At 44.1% G+C, this 16,638-nt stretch overlaps 1 protein-coding gene across 5 annotated transcripts; it reads left to right on the forward strand.

Annotated features, from left to right (window-relative positions):
• Positions 1 to 16,412, forward strand: Fcrl1 (Fc receptor like 1). 5 transcript variants are annotated; one of them, XM_027920214.2, is made up of 11 exons: positions 1 to 76; positions 4,189 to 4,209; positions 6,405 to 6,689; positions 7,810 to 8,097; positions 8,289 to 8,567; positions 8,829 to 8,972; positions 9,985 to 10,012; positions 10,999 to 11,081; positions 12,792 to 12,863; positions 13,115 to 13,146; positions 14,540 to 16,412. In XM_027920214.2, exons 1-11 carry the CDS (start codon positions 46 to 48, stop codon positions 14,609 to 14,611), a joined length of 1,335 nt encoding a protein of 444 aa, XP_027776015.2. In that variant the 5' UTR covers positions 1 to 45; the 3' UTR covers positions 14,612 to 16,412. The 5 variants fall into 5 exon arrangements, 4 of the variants coding, with proteins under 4 accessions (XP_027776015.2, XP_027776016.2, XP_027776017.2 ...); XM_027920215.2 differs by having other exon boundaries at positions 8,832 to 8,972; XM_027920216.2 differs by having other exon boundaries at positions 8,856 to 8,972.
• Positions 16,413 to 16,638: the final 226 nt, after the last annotated feature.

Genomic DNA, 16,638 nt, shown 5'->3' on the forward strand with positions numbered 1-16,638 from the left:
TTGTCTAAGAAGCATCTTCATTTAACCATCTTCAATCTGGTCCTCATGCGGCCGGGGCTCTTGCTGTTTATCTGTGGTGAGTCGGACAGCTGGGAGCAGGGTCTGGGGAGCCATCACACTGGGGCTCCACTGGCTGACAATCTATGGGGACTCCTGGGGACTAAGTCTCTGCCTGGCGAGGCTCAGGGATGCTTGGCACATCTCAGATCTGTACTTCCAACTCAGGACTCAGAGTCAGGCAGAGTTTTGAGGAAAATTATCGCTTCAGTTTTTATCTAAGACGTGTTCACTGCCCATCTCTCCTTCTACCCTTAATTCTGTCTTTGTTCTTGATGCTTTCAACAGCCATGCCAAAAAATATCTGCACAACAAAGATAACCTTTCAGTTCCCTTCTTCTTATTGTTACAAGCATTATTTTCTCTTATCCCTCTTTGCACCCTATTCCTACTGTCAAGCCTTAGAACTCATCATCACCTCCTTTTTCAGGATTCCTCCCCACCCCACTGTAACCTAGGCCACTTTCTCTAACACTGTCTCCGAGGTGTCTGTGACTCCCAGCATTGCTTTTCCATGATCGGTGACCACACATCATGTGCTCCGTCCCCACGGGACGCAGATTCCCCAATACATCACCACGACACCCCTTAGGCTCTCAGTCCCCACAGCACTGTCCTGCTCAACCCTATTTTTTTTTTTTACACACTTTACATGTGTGCCTGAGCAGCTGGAGGGGACTTTAGACAAAAGGCACAGCCCAGCTGACATCTCCATTTAATGTGGGACCCCAAATTTCAGGCAGCTCTTAGCACTGCCAGGCACTTTCCTGCACTTTGACGGTCCTCTTCTCCTGCCCACGATGACCACCGTTTCACACCTTCTTTCCCCTAGATGGACCCCTTTGATTCCCATTTATACCCTTGCTTCATGGCACGTTGATAAAATAAAAACCACCAGAAGAAAAAGTCCTTATGCTTTTGCCGCCGCATCTACCCACTCGCTGTCCCCTGCGGTCACCTATTCTGTGTCCTCTCCCACTGTCCTCAATATCTTCTCTCTCACCCACCCCCTTGCCCCATCCTCTTTCTGTCTCCCTTTACAAATTTTCAGTGAGTTAGTCTTTGTTTCACTTCCTTCCATCTTTTTCTTTAAACTCCATATTTGATCTTTAATTCTATTAAGATCTGCTTTTTTGAAATAGTATCTGGGATTTTTTAACAAAGGTTTAGGGTCTCGTGGCCACCAATTCATCTCAAAAACCCATTTCCCTCACTTCAAACATCCCCTCCCCCCTCACTCTCTCCATGTCAGATGGTCCCCTCTCTGTAACCCCCGACAGCTGATAAATGGCTTTAGGTCTCTGTGGTCCTTCCTTTTCCTTTCTTGAACCCATTTTAATTGGTCTTTCACTCACTGCTCCATGGAAACTGCTTTTGCTGATCAAGTCCACTACGTCCATGTGGCCTCGCCCGGTTTCCAGTTTCCACTCCTCAGCCTCTTGGGGCATTCAACACTGATGATCACTCCTTCTCCGGGACACATTTTCAACACCTGGCTCCCAGCATACTCTATTCTGCTGGTTCTCTTCCCTAAATTATATGATTCTGTTGCTCCATGAACCATTTTCAGCTTAAATTCAAACTTTTTTCTTCAGCTTTGACTCCGTTGTTAAGCACCTTTTATGTACCAATGGCCACTCAAGTATCTAATAGCGTCTTTCCTTCCTTCCTCCTTCCTTCCTTCCTTCCTTCCTTCCTTCCTTCCTTCCTTCCTTCCTCGCTCTCTTTTTGGTTCTGGGCATTTCGAGGACTTCACACATGCTCGGCAAGTGCTCTGCCGCAAAGCTAAACCCCAAGTCCCCTAGTGACCATCTTAAACTCAAACAGACCTCTTGACCTTCCACCTCTACCCGCCACCACCACCAAACCTAACCCATTTCTCCCCACATCTTCTCCATTTCAGTAGCTATCACACATTTCTTCCTGTGGCTGTGGTCAAAATTTTGAGTCATATTTAATTCATCTATTTTTTTTGTACTTTCTATTTCATATTAATTCTACTTTCAAAATTCATGCTAACACATGACCGCTTCGCAGCATCAGTGCTGCCTAATCAAGCCATCATCCCTGCTCTCCTAGATTTCCACTAACATTCTCCTGAGCTCTCTTGCATTTCTACAGCCTGTTTCCTTTACGATGTCAGACTGAACTTGTAAATGTAAATTGACCCAGAACCATCACATCTAGATTAAATCCAAAATTGCTCTGAATTTTATAAAGACCCCCAGGACTGACTCCTGCCTGCTCCTTTCAGACTGATGCTCTCCACTGTCCCCCACCTGTTCAGGTGCAGGACTTGCCTTCTCCTTCCTCCCTAGACAAGCTCATCCCCACAGCCCCACGGCCTGTGCATTTGCTGTTTTTATCTCTGCTAGATGCACTTTCCCAGATATTCCAAAGTCTTGCTCCCGAATCTATTGAAACAGTCAAGACCATCCTAAGACATTCTGTAACTTATTCCTCTGCTCTGTTTTTCTTGTGTCACCAACCACTCTAGGAAACCATCCTACATTTATTTTGTCATTGTCTCCCTCCCAGCATAGTGTTAATTCTTGACACCACAGACTCTTGGTCATATTCCCTACTGTAAACCTGGTGCCATGCACAATGCCTGGCATACAGTAAACCTTCAAAATTATTTTTTAAAAGACTCCAAGATTAATAAAAATGTTCAGTACAACTTAAAGGAAACTTGGATTTGTCTTACAAGGATTCAATAAAAATGTACATACCAAATAATATAAAGCAAAAAACCAAAACCTCTAATTTTTAATGATATTTTAGAATGCACTAATGCATCAAAGATTTGTATGAAATTTGTATGAAATTAAAATTAAGCCTTTGAAAGACTATTCATTGTGTGGATTAATACCTAAAATATGTTTCGCTCCCCCTGCTTGAGAAACTAATTATTCAAATAAGAATTAAACCTAAAACAATAGGCATCTCAGACTAAACATAATAGTGATAAGACATTATTTATTGGATACTAAGTAAGTTTCAGGCTCTATTCTAAGCACTTTGTGGGTATCAACTCACTTAATCCTCACAAAAACTCTGCCAGGCAGGTACTATTGTTATCTCATTTTATGGAAAAAGAAACCAAAGCACAGAGAGGAGGAACATTTTTCCCAGAGTCACACCGCTTGTAAGAGTAAACTTGGAGTAAACTGAAGATCCAAATCTCTGCCTTCTGGTTATAAAGTCTGCATTATCTCCCAAATTTTTCCTTCTTGACCATTATGACACCAGAGTGGGGTGAAATCCTTGGGCTAGAGGAGAATCAGGAGAAGTGTCTATCCATTCTCTGGACCTAAGCTTCTTCTGATCTCAAGTTGGTAAAACAAGGGACTCCATGCCTTAGCCATGAGACCTTTACCCCCTTGCCTGAGTGTGTTGTGGTCCTGAGACAGTGAGTCCTGACTGGATCATCAAGACTTTTGACAGGAGGAGGTAGAAATGGGAATAAGAAGTTCTAAGAGGGATGTTAAGTAATTAAGAGCTAAGCCTTAATGGAGAACAAAATTGACCAAATTACGTTCTTAGATGGTGCATGTATGAATATGTAAAAAGGAATCCCACTACTATGTATAATCGTAATGCACCAATTAGAATAAATAGATTTTTAAAAATAAAGGTTATAATGCCCTAATTTTAAAAATTGTAAGTAAATAGAAGAAAGACCATTAGAGGAAAGGGAAGCAGGGGAGGAGGGGAGGGAGAGGGGAAGTACTGAGGACTGAATTGGAGCAAATTATATTCTATGCTTGTAGAATTACGTCAAAATGAACCCCAATATTATGCATAACTATCATGCACGACAAAAAAATTAAGAAACAACAAAGTTACCATTTCCGAATCACCGATGACAAAAGTTATTGGAAATTATGATCAGAGGAAAATAAAAGGTGCTTTGGGGGTGGGTGTTCTGTGGGTGATATGGAATGTTGGTAAAGGAACAGAGAGAAGGAAAGACGGAAGGAAGGGGAGGGAGATAAATGAGGGAAGTGAAAGAAGGAGGAGGCAGTGACAAGGAGGGAGGGTCTACTGCTGGAAAGTCCTAGAGGAGTCACATTTGTCTGCCTGTAGGACTTCCTGCTCTGTGCTGATGTGTCCTGAATTTTCTTGCAGCTCTGCTCTGTGAACCTGACGGTGAGTTGCACTTCCTTTACTTCCTCACAGTCTGTCACTCAGGTCAGATCAGGAGACCTGTGGATGGCCCTCTGAGCAGCCCCTACCTGTCCAAGATGCATCTGGTGACAGCTGCTGAGGTGTACAGACATCAGTGGCTCCCCTGAGCCCAGGCTGCTGAGCCGTGTCTGCCCAGCTGGGTGATCAGGTCTCGCCTGGCCTTCCCCTTCCTTTCTGGGAAGTCTCAGCACAGGGATGAAGATGCTATTTGCACAAAAGAGGCAGAGGGTGCCAAAGGCTGGTGTTAGAAGAGTCTCTGTCCTCCCTGCCCCAGGGGCTTCAAGTCCCCTGGGGACTCTGCCATGGGTGATGGAGGAAAAGCTGAAATCACAGAGCCGTGGAGAACAACACTGAAGTCCGTCCCCAGGCCACGTGCAACGAAGTCGTACTGTGCCTCCTGCCTATTTTTAGCTCCCCTCTGCAGCCACAGTTGTTGCCCCAGTTCAGTTTCCTCTCTCCGACTGGTTTATGCAAACGTACTTCATTGCTCTGATCCTGATTCAGAGTCTTGACTTTCTCAGAAGAGGGGAGTAGGAAAGTCTTCTGCCATGAGAAATCTCACTAAAGCAGCTTCCAATATAATATATGCTAGAACCGCTCTCGTGTGCCTAAGATACTAACCTAAGGGTTCAGAGAGGACGTTGTGCTACCTCCAGGGATCAGGGATTCCTGTGACCAGAGAGATGGGAATCACCTTGGCCCTCTAAGTTCCTTACCTAATATTTGTCCAAGTCCAGCTCCTGCTTGGTGTTAATGTCACACGAGCTTTGTTCTTGGTCTCTCCTTTACCCTTAACCTCAGGTGCCAAATTCTAGCCTAAGCAAAAATCCATAGTTACATCAAGGATAAAGAAACAAAATTCCCAGGTATTTCCAGGTAATCTCTGCTGCCTGGGAATTAATGGCATTAAGCTTGACCTGCAAGTCTGAGCTCCAGGCTCTTGTAGTCAGCCCTGTGTGGCTTCCAGCTCCACCTGCTCCCCTGCCCTGGATAGAAGCTTGAGTGGATTCTAGGTGCCCAAATGCCTGTTTTATTCCTTTCTCTATTCAGCTCCAAAAGCTGTAATGCTCCTCTGTTTTCTGGGGCCCAGCTTTCTGAGGACAAAAAGAACAGGGTATTCCATGCCCCAGGTCAGAGGGAACATTCTGGTAACCACAGATGAAACTGAGGTTTAAAAAGACCCGGGGAAAAGCCTTGTGTGTGTGGGGTGTGGGCGGGGCAGAATTGGAAATGATAGACATTAGTCTAGGAATCATCTCTCAGTGATCCAGAGTACTCTCGCTGGCATCTGGTGAGGAGAGGAAGAGGTTTCTTTCAGGAAAAAAAAAATAAATAAATAGAGCCTCCCATGTCAGAGGTTCTAAGAGTTGGATAAGCACGTGCCCAAAGATTTGTGAGATTTCATAGATTTCTGCAACTGGGAGTGCTAAGGGGAGAGGGGAGAGTAGAAGGCACCTTCACCATCTTTATTTACCCAGAAAAAAAGTCCCTAAGGCCCCAAAGGATCTACCCCTAAGGCTTAAGGCATGGACTAAATTTTCTTCTCCTGTGGCTGCAGCAGAGGTCTGTGTCGAAGTCCCAGATCAAGGGAATGGGGCTGTGTGGATGTCCACAGGGCACTTCCCAGCAATGGGACTAGCGACAGTAGGGACAAGACATAGTCCACACAGAGGGGTTTCAGTTCCTCTGTGTTGTTCCCATCCTGACTGATTCTTCAGGTCCACATTCTGTCTTTGAAACAGCATGTGTCTGAGACGGGAGGGGAAAGAGAACAGAAGAGAATAACAACCAGGTGATAGACCATGGTCCACAGAAATGTATTCGCTTTTATTAAAAATCAAAGCTTCCCCGTCTCCAATGCCAACTGCAGCGACTGTCTTCAATATTCCTGCCCTGGCTTCCAGAAAGGGGTTTTTAGTTCCTGGGCAGAACTTCAAGAATTATAAGATCCTAGTCACAGTGTTGCCTTCTGGAAGTGGCTGCTGTGGCCCGTGGCAGGATGTGTGAGGATGGACAGGGTGTGTCCGTGGCAAGGGGAAGCCCATGGGCCACTTTAGGGAACATAGGGGTATTGTGTGGCTGAGGACGGAATACCTCTCACCAGGAACTGTGAACCCCACGGCCCTGGACTCTATCTGTTTAATTATTCTCTCCAGAGCTGTTTCTACATCTTGTGCTGACAGCCAGGCCTTCCAAGCCCATAGAGGGGAGCTCACTGACCCTGACCTGTGAGACCCGGCTCCTTCTTCAGCCGCCACCTGTCCAACCCCAGTTCAGCTTCTTCAGAGATGGCCACCACCGGGGATCAGAACGGAGCAGCTCCCCAAAGCTCCAGATCCCCAATGTGTGGAAGGAAGACTCGGGGACCTACTGGTGTACCATGACGACAGCGGGGAATAAACCCCCCAAACAGAGCCAGAGTTCTTACATACAGGTGCAGAGTGAGTATCTAAGGACTGTGCTTCCAGAGTCCGCTGGGGAGAGGACGGCAGATGCTACCTCTCCTGTCCCTGGGATGGCAGAGGTGGAGGGAGGCTTCAGCTATCCTCGTATCCCTCTCTCTCCAGGGTCACCTTGACCAGGTGGCAAGAGAAGGCTTGGTAGAAGTGTGTGGAATAGACTACTGGAGAAGGCTTGTGTGTGGGGGGGGGGGGCTTGATTTTGAAAGAGTACAAAAAGAAAATTTTATTATTATGAACCATGTCATACCATATCAGATTGACACTTCTGTGACATGATCTCCTGCAAAAACCCAACATTTAGTCAGATGCCAGGGTGCACGCCTGTAATTCCAGTGACTTGGGAGGCTAAGTCAGAAGGATTGCAAGTTTGAGGTTAGCAAGACCCTGACTCAAAATAAGAATTAAAAAGGGTTGGAGGTATAGCTCAGTGGTAGAGCACCCCTGGGTTCAATATCCAGTACAGAGTTGGAGGTGTGGCCGGAGTATGACATTCAAGTCTACTACCTCCAAAATATTAGGTAGACCCAGACTTCTAAAAACTCAACACTAGTGAAACTAAACCTGCTATCTCCACCACGGCAAAAACCATCGAACAGCTCGTACACAGCAGGTGCCATTTTAGTGCTTCACATATATGTTTAATTGAAGCGCCACACCTGCAGGAGATAACTATCATTGCATCTCCATTTACAGATGAGAAATTGAGTCTTATAAAAGTAATTTGATCAAGCATGCACCGCAAGCAAGAGTTGGAGCCAGTATCCACATCTAGGCAGATTGACTCACAATTTGGACTTATAATCACTATATTACTGTGCCTTAAAAAAAATGAAAGTTTGAGACTGAGGGGAATGGAAGTCACATTGTCCTAGGCAAAGAGGAGATGCCACATTTTCCATGGTGATATTATCATATCTTTCTAACCCTATCATCACCACCAAACTAGAATTGATTCCAAATCAGTAGAGCCTCCCCTCCAGTCAAACTTTATACATCATGACTTTGCCTTCAGCTTTGCCTTCAAGACCCCCATACCTACTCCCTGTGCTCCAAACACTCCCTACTCGGGTTTCTCCCACATTATCTGGTGTTTGTGCAGGAATTCCTGTCTCTGACGTGAGCTTGGAGACTCAGCCTCCAGGGGGACGGGTGATGAAGGGAGACAAGCTGGTCCTCATCTGCTCGGTGGCTAAGGGCACAGGAAACATCACCTTCGTCTGGTACAAAGGGCATTTGGGTTTAAACCTGGAAACCAAGACCCAGCATTCACGGACAGCAAACTTCGAGGTCGCACCAGTGACGGAGAGTGACTCCGACCAGTACTACTGTGCAGCTGACAACGGCCACGGCCCCAGCCTCAGCGGACTGGTGGACATCGCTGTCAGGAGTGAGTTCCAGTGTGGTGTCAATGGGCCTCTCCTGGGGTGCTGGGGTGCCTGCAGCTTGGCCGGCCCGGCTCCGTGTTCCCCTGGGGTGCCTTGTGGAAGTTCCATGGGTGGAGTCTCTGGGGACAGGCAGGGATTTTGGCTCTACTGCACCAGTGGAGACACGTCTCTGACAGTCCACTGTCCCTGTCAGTTCCAGTGTCCCGCCCTGTGCTCACCCTCAGGGCTCCCAGGGCCCAGGCTGAGGTGGGGGACGTGGTGCAGCTTCACTGCGAGGCCCTGGGGGGCTCTCCCCCGATCCTGTACCAGTTTTATCATGAGGACGTCACCCTGGGGAACAGCTCGGCGCCCTCTGGGGGAGGAGCATCCTTCAACCTCTCCCTGACTGCAGAACATTCTGGAAACTACTCCTGCGAGGCCGACAATGGCCAGGGTGCCCAGCGCAGTGAGGCGGTGACTCTCAATTTCACAGGTATAGCTTCGGTGGTGGGGTCGTCTCCATCCGCGTCCTCCCCAGCACCCCAGGAGAGGCCCATTGACACCCCGGTGTCTCTGCTGCTCTACTCAGGACGAGGGCTCCCGTGGGAGGAGTGGAGGTCGGGTGCCTGTCTTCTTGCATCAATGTGAACAGCCGCAGATCCCTAAATAAATAAGTACATCCGTCCTGGGAGAGCAGCCGTTGAGCAGAGCCCGTACCAAGAGGTCTGTCCCCAAACCCAATTCCTTCCTACAGCAGCTCACCCCCAGGTCTCCCCCTCAGTGCCTGCCGAACCCAGAGGCGAACATCTTACTTCAGGAGTCGTTGAGGGGCTGCTCGGCAGCCTTGGTCTCATCACTGCAGTCCTGTTACTTTGCTACTGGCTCAAGAGAAAAATAGGTTAGTATTCATAGAGGTGGGTATTCTGTGACCTCAGATTTCACTGAAATAGGCTGGGAGGGTAACATGCAAACGGCAAAGGATAGATATATGCTTTTAGCCATATATTTATCCTTTGCAGTATACAATTTGCAAAATTTAGCCAATTTAGTAAAATTCTTTATCTCCCCACATGTCATCAATTGAGGTTCAGCTGATATCATATTCTTCTGTGATTTAATTTTTTTTATAGAGGAACTTAATACTTGAATTAATCAGCCCCTGGAAGAGAAAAGTGCTTAACAGCTCCAGCTAAGCCTGCTCCTCTCCTAGCTCTAAAGTCAGTGCAGAGAGTCTTATTTATCTTTTGGGTTTGCCAAAAGCTACTCCCTACTCCCCCAAAAAGCTCATTCACATATCCACATGTTCTAATCATTGCTGGAAACTTCACTCTTGAGTGGAAATGCCATTTTCTCCAAGACACTTCAGCGGGTCACACGGCCTCCCACGGTTCTCTTCTGTTATGAATTCCGGGTGACTCAGCCTCCCACTTTATCACCAATGACAGTTACCTATTCCTTGGTATACTGAGCTCCGGGCTCTTGCTCTCCCCTGAGCGAGTGGGAGATGGAGCAGGAGAGGACAATGTGAGATTTTCATTTTAAATTCTAGACTTTTCCAGCATCTTTGGGCACGTCAACTATAACATGGCTGTGGCAACACCTGCCTGTGAGGACTTTGGGCAGGATAAGATTCTCATCCTCACATCATAGACATGAGAGTTCAGAGACCTGGGCTCCACTCGTAGATCCGGCGCTTTTTGCTTTGGGGCAGCTCATTTATATTCTGGACCTGAGTCTCCTCATTTGTGAAAGGAAGGCTCTGCAAATAATTGCCCGGATGTCCTCTGGGCACAGGGTGGCATCCACAGTGGGCATTCTGGCAGGAGGTGCATCCCTGTGTACCAGGGCTATAAGGGAGCCGAGAAGGAGGTTCCTCCATTGACAGGTTCACTCATCTGTTTGACTTTCAGAAAGATGCTCAACCAGCGACCCACACAGGTAAGACCTCTGCTTTCTCTGTAGGTACTACTAATGCAGGAAAACAAGAAAATTTTTAACTCTGAATTGTCCTTTTTTGTGTGTGAGCTGTTTTCCTATCTTCTCATACCTAAAAATCACACCTGAGTTCAGTGTACTTTAATTTTCTACTTCTGGTCTTGTAAGTTTCATATGATAACTAATTAATCATTTTTCCTATGTCTATCCCTTTCAATACATCTTCACAATAAGAAAGTTACATTGCTTTGACCAGCAGGACTGTCCATTTGTTCAAGCAGTCAATGTCTCAGCCAGTGTCTAAGGGTCTGTCTGTAGGCTGCAGAGACCCATGAACATATGGAAAGATCTTGAGAGTCCTAAAGTATTTCAGGGTAGGTGAGATATACATATACACATTTCTGTAATGTTAGACAGGAATAAACATACTGAAAAATTATTGATGACATTCTTTAGAAGTTTAGAGGAAGAAAACACTTTCAAATACGTCCTTCTAGGAATACCAGTGTTTATTTGATGTATTTTATATGTTTTTGTTTATGCCCAAAATAAACAGATTTTTCTTTTCCAAATCAGAGTGGCCCTCTTTCAGTGGTACATTCCATAGATGCCTGTTTAATTCTGCCTTTTCTTCAAGTTCCTTAGTGTGGTCAGCCACCTGTTTTCCTCTGGGGTGAATCATTATTTCTCTATCCAGGATTTAGTGAGCCTTTATAACGTAAGTGACATCATTTCAGGTGTGGGCTGTCCCACAGTGAATCAGTCAGCTAAGACTTGTGGAATATGTGCACTAGGGCGACTGCAGTGTCCACACTTAGGGCCACGGCTTATACGGTAGGATGTGCCTTCCAGTTCCCTGGACTGATATTCTGTCCAGGACTCTTCCTTAAAGAGCTTCTCTCCTTCGCTGTTTTACGATCTTGGATAGATAGGTCTGGGACATCTTGAATGCTATTCCAGACAGCTCACACGTGTTTCTGTGTTTGTAGGAGCCATTCCAGTCCTGAACCTCAAGAACCCAACTATCTCAACTCACCTGACCCAGTGCAGCTACCGCCTGTATACGAAAATGGTAAAGTTTCTCAAATGACCTGGGCCAACGTAGGCATAGCATTTGAGTCAGCTTTTCATCACTGTGACCAAAAGACCTGACAAGGACAAGTTTAGAGGAGAAAAATTTATTTGGTGATTTCAGTTTCAGAGGTCTCAGTCCATAGACGGCCGGCTCCATGCCTTGGGGCTCAAGGTAAGACAGAAAGAACATTGTGGAAGAAGGTTGTGGTAGAAGAAAGCAGCTCGGGACATCACATCAGGAAGCAGAGCCAAAGTCCCCTCACCAGGGACAAAATATATACCCCAATGGCACAGTCTCAATGACCCACCTCCTCCAGCCACACCTTTCTGCCTAAAGTTACCACCAGTTAATACCCAGCAGAGGATCAATGCACTGGTTAGGTGAAGACTCATAACCCAGTCATTCTACCTCTAAACTTTCTTGCATTGTCTCACACATGAGCTTTTGGGGGACACCTCATACTTAAGCCATAATAAGCTAAGGAACTGAGCCATGAGCTGACCTCTGCTGGCCAAACCAGATCCTGCTGTGTCCCTGCCTCCTCTACAAATAAAGGATCCATCAGCCTCCAGGGCTGGGACAGGCGGTAGACACACAGAGTAAACTGAATGATAGGAAGAAGGGACTTTGTCATGAGGTCGAAGCCATTTATGGTCCTGCTACCTGGGTACAGCATGACAGTTGCGCTATAGAACTCTTTATGTGCTAAACTGGATAATTCACCTGCAAACTGTACTGGAAATTATTACTAATCAAACTGCTACAGCCTTTGGCCACACAACAGGCCCAAATGTGAGTGCCTATCTATCAAGACTGCTTGGCATTAGATTACCCACTAGCTGAGGAAGGGGAAGTACATGAAAAGTTTAACAGTTCAGACTGTCGCATCCAAATAGATGACCACGGACAGACACTTAAAGACATAGCCAGCAATATCAGAAAACTAGCACAGGTGCCCGTCCAAACCTGGAAAGGCATTAAAGATTGGAATCCAATCTCACTATTTGCAGGATGGTTTTCAGCCCTTGGTGGATTTAAAAGCTTAATTGGCATAGCAGGTCTTCTGCTGTTAACCTATTTATTACTCCCACGTTTGGCTTCCCTGTGCATTAAAACTATTGGGTCTACTATAAAAATAGCTGTTAAAAGAAAGACAGCAACTGAGATCATAACATTATATAAAGCTTTAAAGCCAAAAAGAAGATGATGATCTTTGATTGAAATAAAAATCATCAAAGGGGGGAATGAAGCAATCCAGAGACCCCCCCACCCACATCCAGAAGACCCTTGCCATAATTAAGCTTCTCCTCTTGTCAGATCAGCAGGATGCCTGCAGAGGTTACTGTGGTCGGTATTTCCTCTTTCTTGTATATGCCAGGTTTGCACACAAAAGCTGTGATAGAGTCAAGTCTGCAAACTTGTTGTAAAAAACAATATTATCTCTGTTTTCTTGGTAAAAAAAAAATTGTGAAACCTGTGTCTGGTCTCGGGCATGGAACAGAGAGAACTTGTCCTGTGAATCTCCAAGGACCTCCTCCCGCCAACACTGGGTATAAAGCTCAAAGAATTTCCAAAATCTTTGCTCAGAGAAAGAATTCTTAGGCGAGAGCCACCTCTGAACCCTGAAGTCAATAAACCTGCTTCCTGAAAATTCCTTGGGTGTCCAGTCTTCTGTCCTACTTCAAAGAGTCCTTTCTTCTCTTGCAGTGAATGTCATGCGTGGGGATGATGTGTACTCCCTGGTCTACCATGTCCAGCAGGAGCAGGAATCAGGAGCAGGTGAGACTTGAGGCTGGGGATGAATTTGCCTCTGACCTTTGTCTTTCCTTCTCTTGGAACCAAGAAGATAATAATTTTTCCTTTGGATACTATGGTAGTCATACTAGATCGAAAAGCAAAATAATAATAATAATGATGAAAATCAATCTAAGGGAAATACCCAGAAGATGAAGAAGCCTTTATTAGTGGGCATTTATTGAAAGACTTTAAATATAAGTAGAATCTCACAGCACTTACTTTTTCTTTCACAGCTGAACACATGAGGACACAGGTGGAGAATAAGGTGAGACGGGTTCCTATTGTTTTTTTTCTCCGTGCACATTCTCTGTTTCCCCTGAGGACGGTTCACAAACTTCTTAAATGATAGACACTTAGAGGAAAAAAAAATGTCATGATCTCTTATCTACCATCACAATGGAGGAATTTCTGTACAAGGAAGTTTTGGAGTCTTACATGTACATTTGCTTTAGCAATAAGCATATAGGTTATTTGTAGTTCAATCGCTGCTATTTCAGCCCTGTAAACAAAAGACCTGACAAGAACAATTTCAGAGGAGGTAAAGTTTATTTGGGGCTCATGATTTCAGAGGTCTCAGTCCATAAATGGGCTCTATTGCTCTGGACCCAAGTGAGGTGGAACTTCATGGCAGAGGAAAGCAGCTCACGACATGGCCATCAGGAGGCAGACAGCGAGCTCTGTTCATAAAATATATACTTTGAAAGTACCCCCCCACAAACACACCTACCTCCTCCAGCCACATCCTCCTGCCTACAGTTAAAATTAATCCATTGAAGTGGATTAATGCAGTGATTGGGTTAATGCTCTCATGACCCAATCATTGCATCTTTAAAATGAAATTGCATTATGTCACACATGAGCTTTGGAGGAACACCTCCTATCTAAACCATATCGAATTTTTAAAAATTCTATTTATTTGAAAATATTTTTCCTAAAATACTGTTGGAATATATATATATATATATATATATATATATATATATATATATATATATACACACACACACACACACACACATATATATCACTTAGTGCTGTTAAGGTCAACGAAACAGTGTGCGGCAAACTAAATTAATATTGAACAAAACTAAGCTCATAGTGATTTGTGTTATGAGATATCAATAATTTGCAAAACTCAAACAATTCAAGATATATATTGATGATACAAAGTCACTTTCTGAAAATAGTAGGTATCCCAACTGCACAAAGAGTAGGTGCTTAGCATTTTCGTGGGGTGCATTCTGGCAGCCAGTTATCTCAGGACAGAATTCAAGTCCTTGGGAAACTCTGGTGCTATGCTAAATTTAGTTTTCAATTCTGAAATCTTTAAAAATGATAGCTCATGACAATGGCCCGTAAGGATGAGGGAAGGCCTTATATGCTTGGATTAGTCTGCAGCTCATCAGGAAGGAAGCCCTCTGTAAGCCTCCAGTGGGCAGCAGGCCATCTGAAAATGCTTATGGGTAGTCACCATCTTCTAAGAGGCTCTTATTTACATGCTGTGGGTGCACCATGGTGGGAAGTATTCAGTTGACTGGGGAGGAGGGTTGGTAGACTTCTGTTTTTTATTGCAGAAAATATACATAACACAAAATTGCTGTTTGTATGTTCTCCTTGTCTGTTGTCCTCTGATCCTATCCATGTGACTTTGCGTTCAGGTCTCTGCAGACATCTATTCTAGGCTGAGGAAGGCAAACATTGCAGATGTGGACTATGACGACACTACGTAAGGTGATGGAAGACTCTGCTCTTCAAAACCCATCCATGCCCGAGCCTCAGACCAATAGGATCTTCACAGATTCTCAGGAGTCAGATTTCCAATCTACCTCATCCACATGCTTTTTTTCTGTGAGAAAATCCCTTCATCGACTGTGAAGTGAAGTTGGCACAAGTCCTGAAGAAACCACCCAGGAGAACCAACATAGACCAAGGACAGGGAAGGATTCTGTTACCAGAAACTGACTCCTGTTTATTTTTATTTTTTTTTTGGGGGGGGCAGGGGTCGAATTGTGAATTTCTGTCTCTCTCTCTCTTTTTTTTTTTGCAAGAGGAAACAGGGTGAAATAAAAGAAGTGAGCTATTGGAGAGGAGGACAAGTCACTGAAAGTGGACGCCAAGGTGAGCGATTTCGCATGACTGCTCTGCAGAGAGAGCTGGTCTGTGGATCTGTACAAGAGCACACAGTCCCGAGCCTCCATAGTGCTGTTTGCCTCAACTGTCCTCTTTCCACCTAAAATATCGTATCCAGTGCATTTTGAAGCACCATTATCCAATTAGAATTAAAACATTTACATAAGAATTTATTGCATTTGCACTCGATCTTAATGACATAGTTTGCGTAACAGGCCAATCTCAACACCTCCATACTAGTCTTTGTGTCACAGTCCTGAGTTCTGTCTGTTGAAGCCTCTAGATGCTTTATGAACACAGTGCTACTTCTTCCATCTTCACACTCTTTGAAAACATGGTAACATACCTTGGAACCTGTTTTAATTTTTGAATCAAGCATGTGTTCATCCATAAATTTAACCAATATAGGGATATACAAAGTAAAACAATAAAATAAAATGAAACTTGCTCTATAATCGAATACCACAAATGGCAAGTTTTGTTTTTGTTTCATTTTATTTTTGTCTGTGGTTCTGGGGATTGAATCCAGGGCTTTGTGCATGCTGGCCAAGTGCTCAAGTCCAAGCCACATCTTCATGCCCACAAACGTCAAGATTTTTTTTTTTTTTTAAAGCTTATGTATGGGGCTGGGGATGTGGCTCAAGCGGTAGCGCGCTCGCCTGGCATGCGTGCAGCCCGGGTTCGATCCTCAGCACCACATACAAACAAAGGTGTTGTGTCCGCCGAAAACTAAAAAAATAAATACTAAAAAATTCTCTCTTTCTCTCCCTCTCTCACTCTCTCTTTAAAAAAAAAGAAAAGAAAAAAGCTTATGTATTTCTCCAGTTACATACATATAGATACCTAAAAGCATGCCTATTTAATAAGCTATGAAATACTTCAAAATCTGTATATAGAGATCCTTATGCCATTTTAAAAGTCTGTATAGTATTCTGTTGTATAGCTAAGTCATAATGTACTTTGTTTTTTGTTGCAGAAAATATACATAACACAAAATTGATCATTTCAACAATTTTTAAGTGTATAATTCAGCGGCATTAAGTATTATAACATCATTTAATTCTTTTGCTTAGTGATGAATATTACAGTGGTTTCCAAAATTTTATATTATAAACACAAAGCTCAAATGTCTTTATATAAGCATACTGATATACTCCTGCTAGATTATCTAAATTTGTAAATTTGGGATTACTGCATCTTAGATTATATGCATTAAATAAATATTTTTGTCTTCTTAAGTTTCTTCCAGTGAGGCTGCACCAATTTACATACCCACCAACAATGTATGAGAGAATCAATTTGTGGGGAAAGGTATCATTGTTAATTCAATTTATTTTTCAAAATTATTTATGTGGTTGGGGACTATTCCATAAATTCACTGTTAATTTATAGTTCTTCAAAGAGTTTCTTGTGTTTAGTCTTTGCCCATTTTTTATGCATTGTTTCTTCTTATAGCTGTTATAGGAACTATATATCAAGGCATAATTTATGTGCAGTGAAATGCACATATTGCATGTGCATAACTTAATAGGCACACACATCTGAGACTTCCAAACCTCTATCATGATATGGAATTTTTCATCCAGAAAGTTTCCTCATTCTCACACCCAATTTCTTCTCCTCTCCA

The sequence above is a fragment of the Marmota flaviventris genome, chromosome 10 (genome assembly GCF_047511675.1).
Source record: "Marmota flaviventris isolate mMarFla1 chromosome 10, mMarFla1.hap1, whole genome shotgun sequence".
Classification (NCBI taxonomy): Eukaryota; Metazoa; Chordata; class Mammalia; order Rodentia; family Sciuridae; genus Marmota; species Marmota flaviventris.

Excerpts from the sequence above, each read along its gene's own strand:
- Fcrl1 (XM_027920214.2), top strand. The coding sequence starts at position 46 with ATGCGGCCGGGGCTCTTGCTGTTTATCTGTG. Across the intron at positions 8,973-9,984 it reads CTGGCTCAAGAGAAAAATAG|AAAGATGCTCAACCAGCGAC; the intron begins GTTAGTATTCAT and ends TTTGACTTTCAG. Across the intron at positions 10,013-10,998 it reads TCAACCAGCGACCCACACAG|GAGCCATTCCAGTCCTGAAC; the intron begins GTAAGACCTCTG and ends CTGTGTTTGTAG.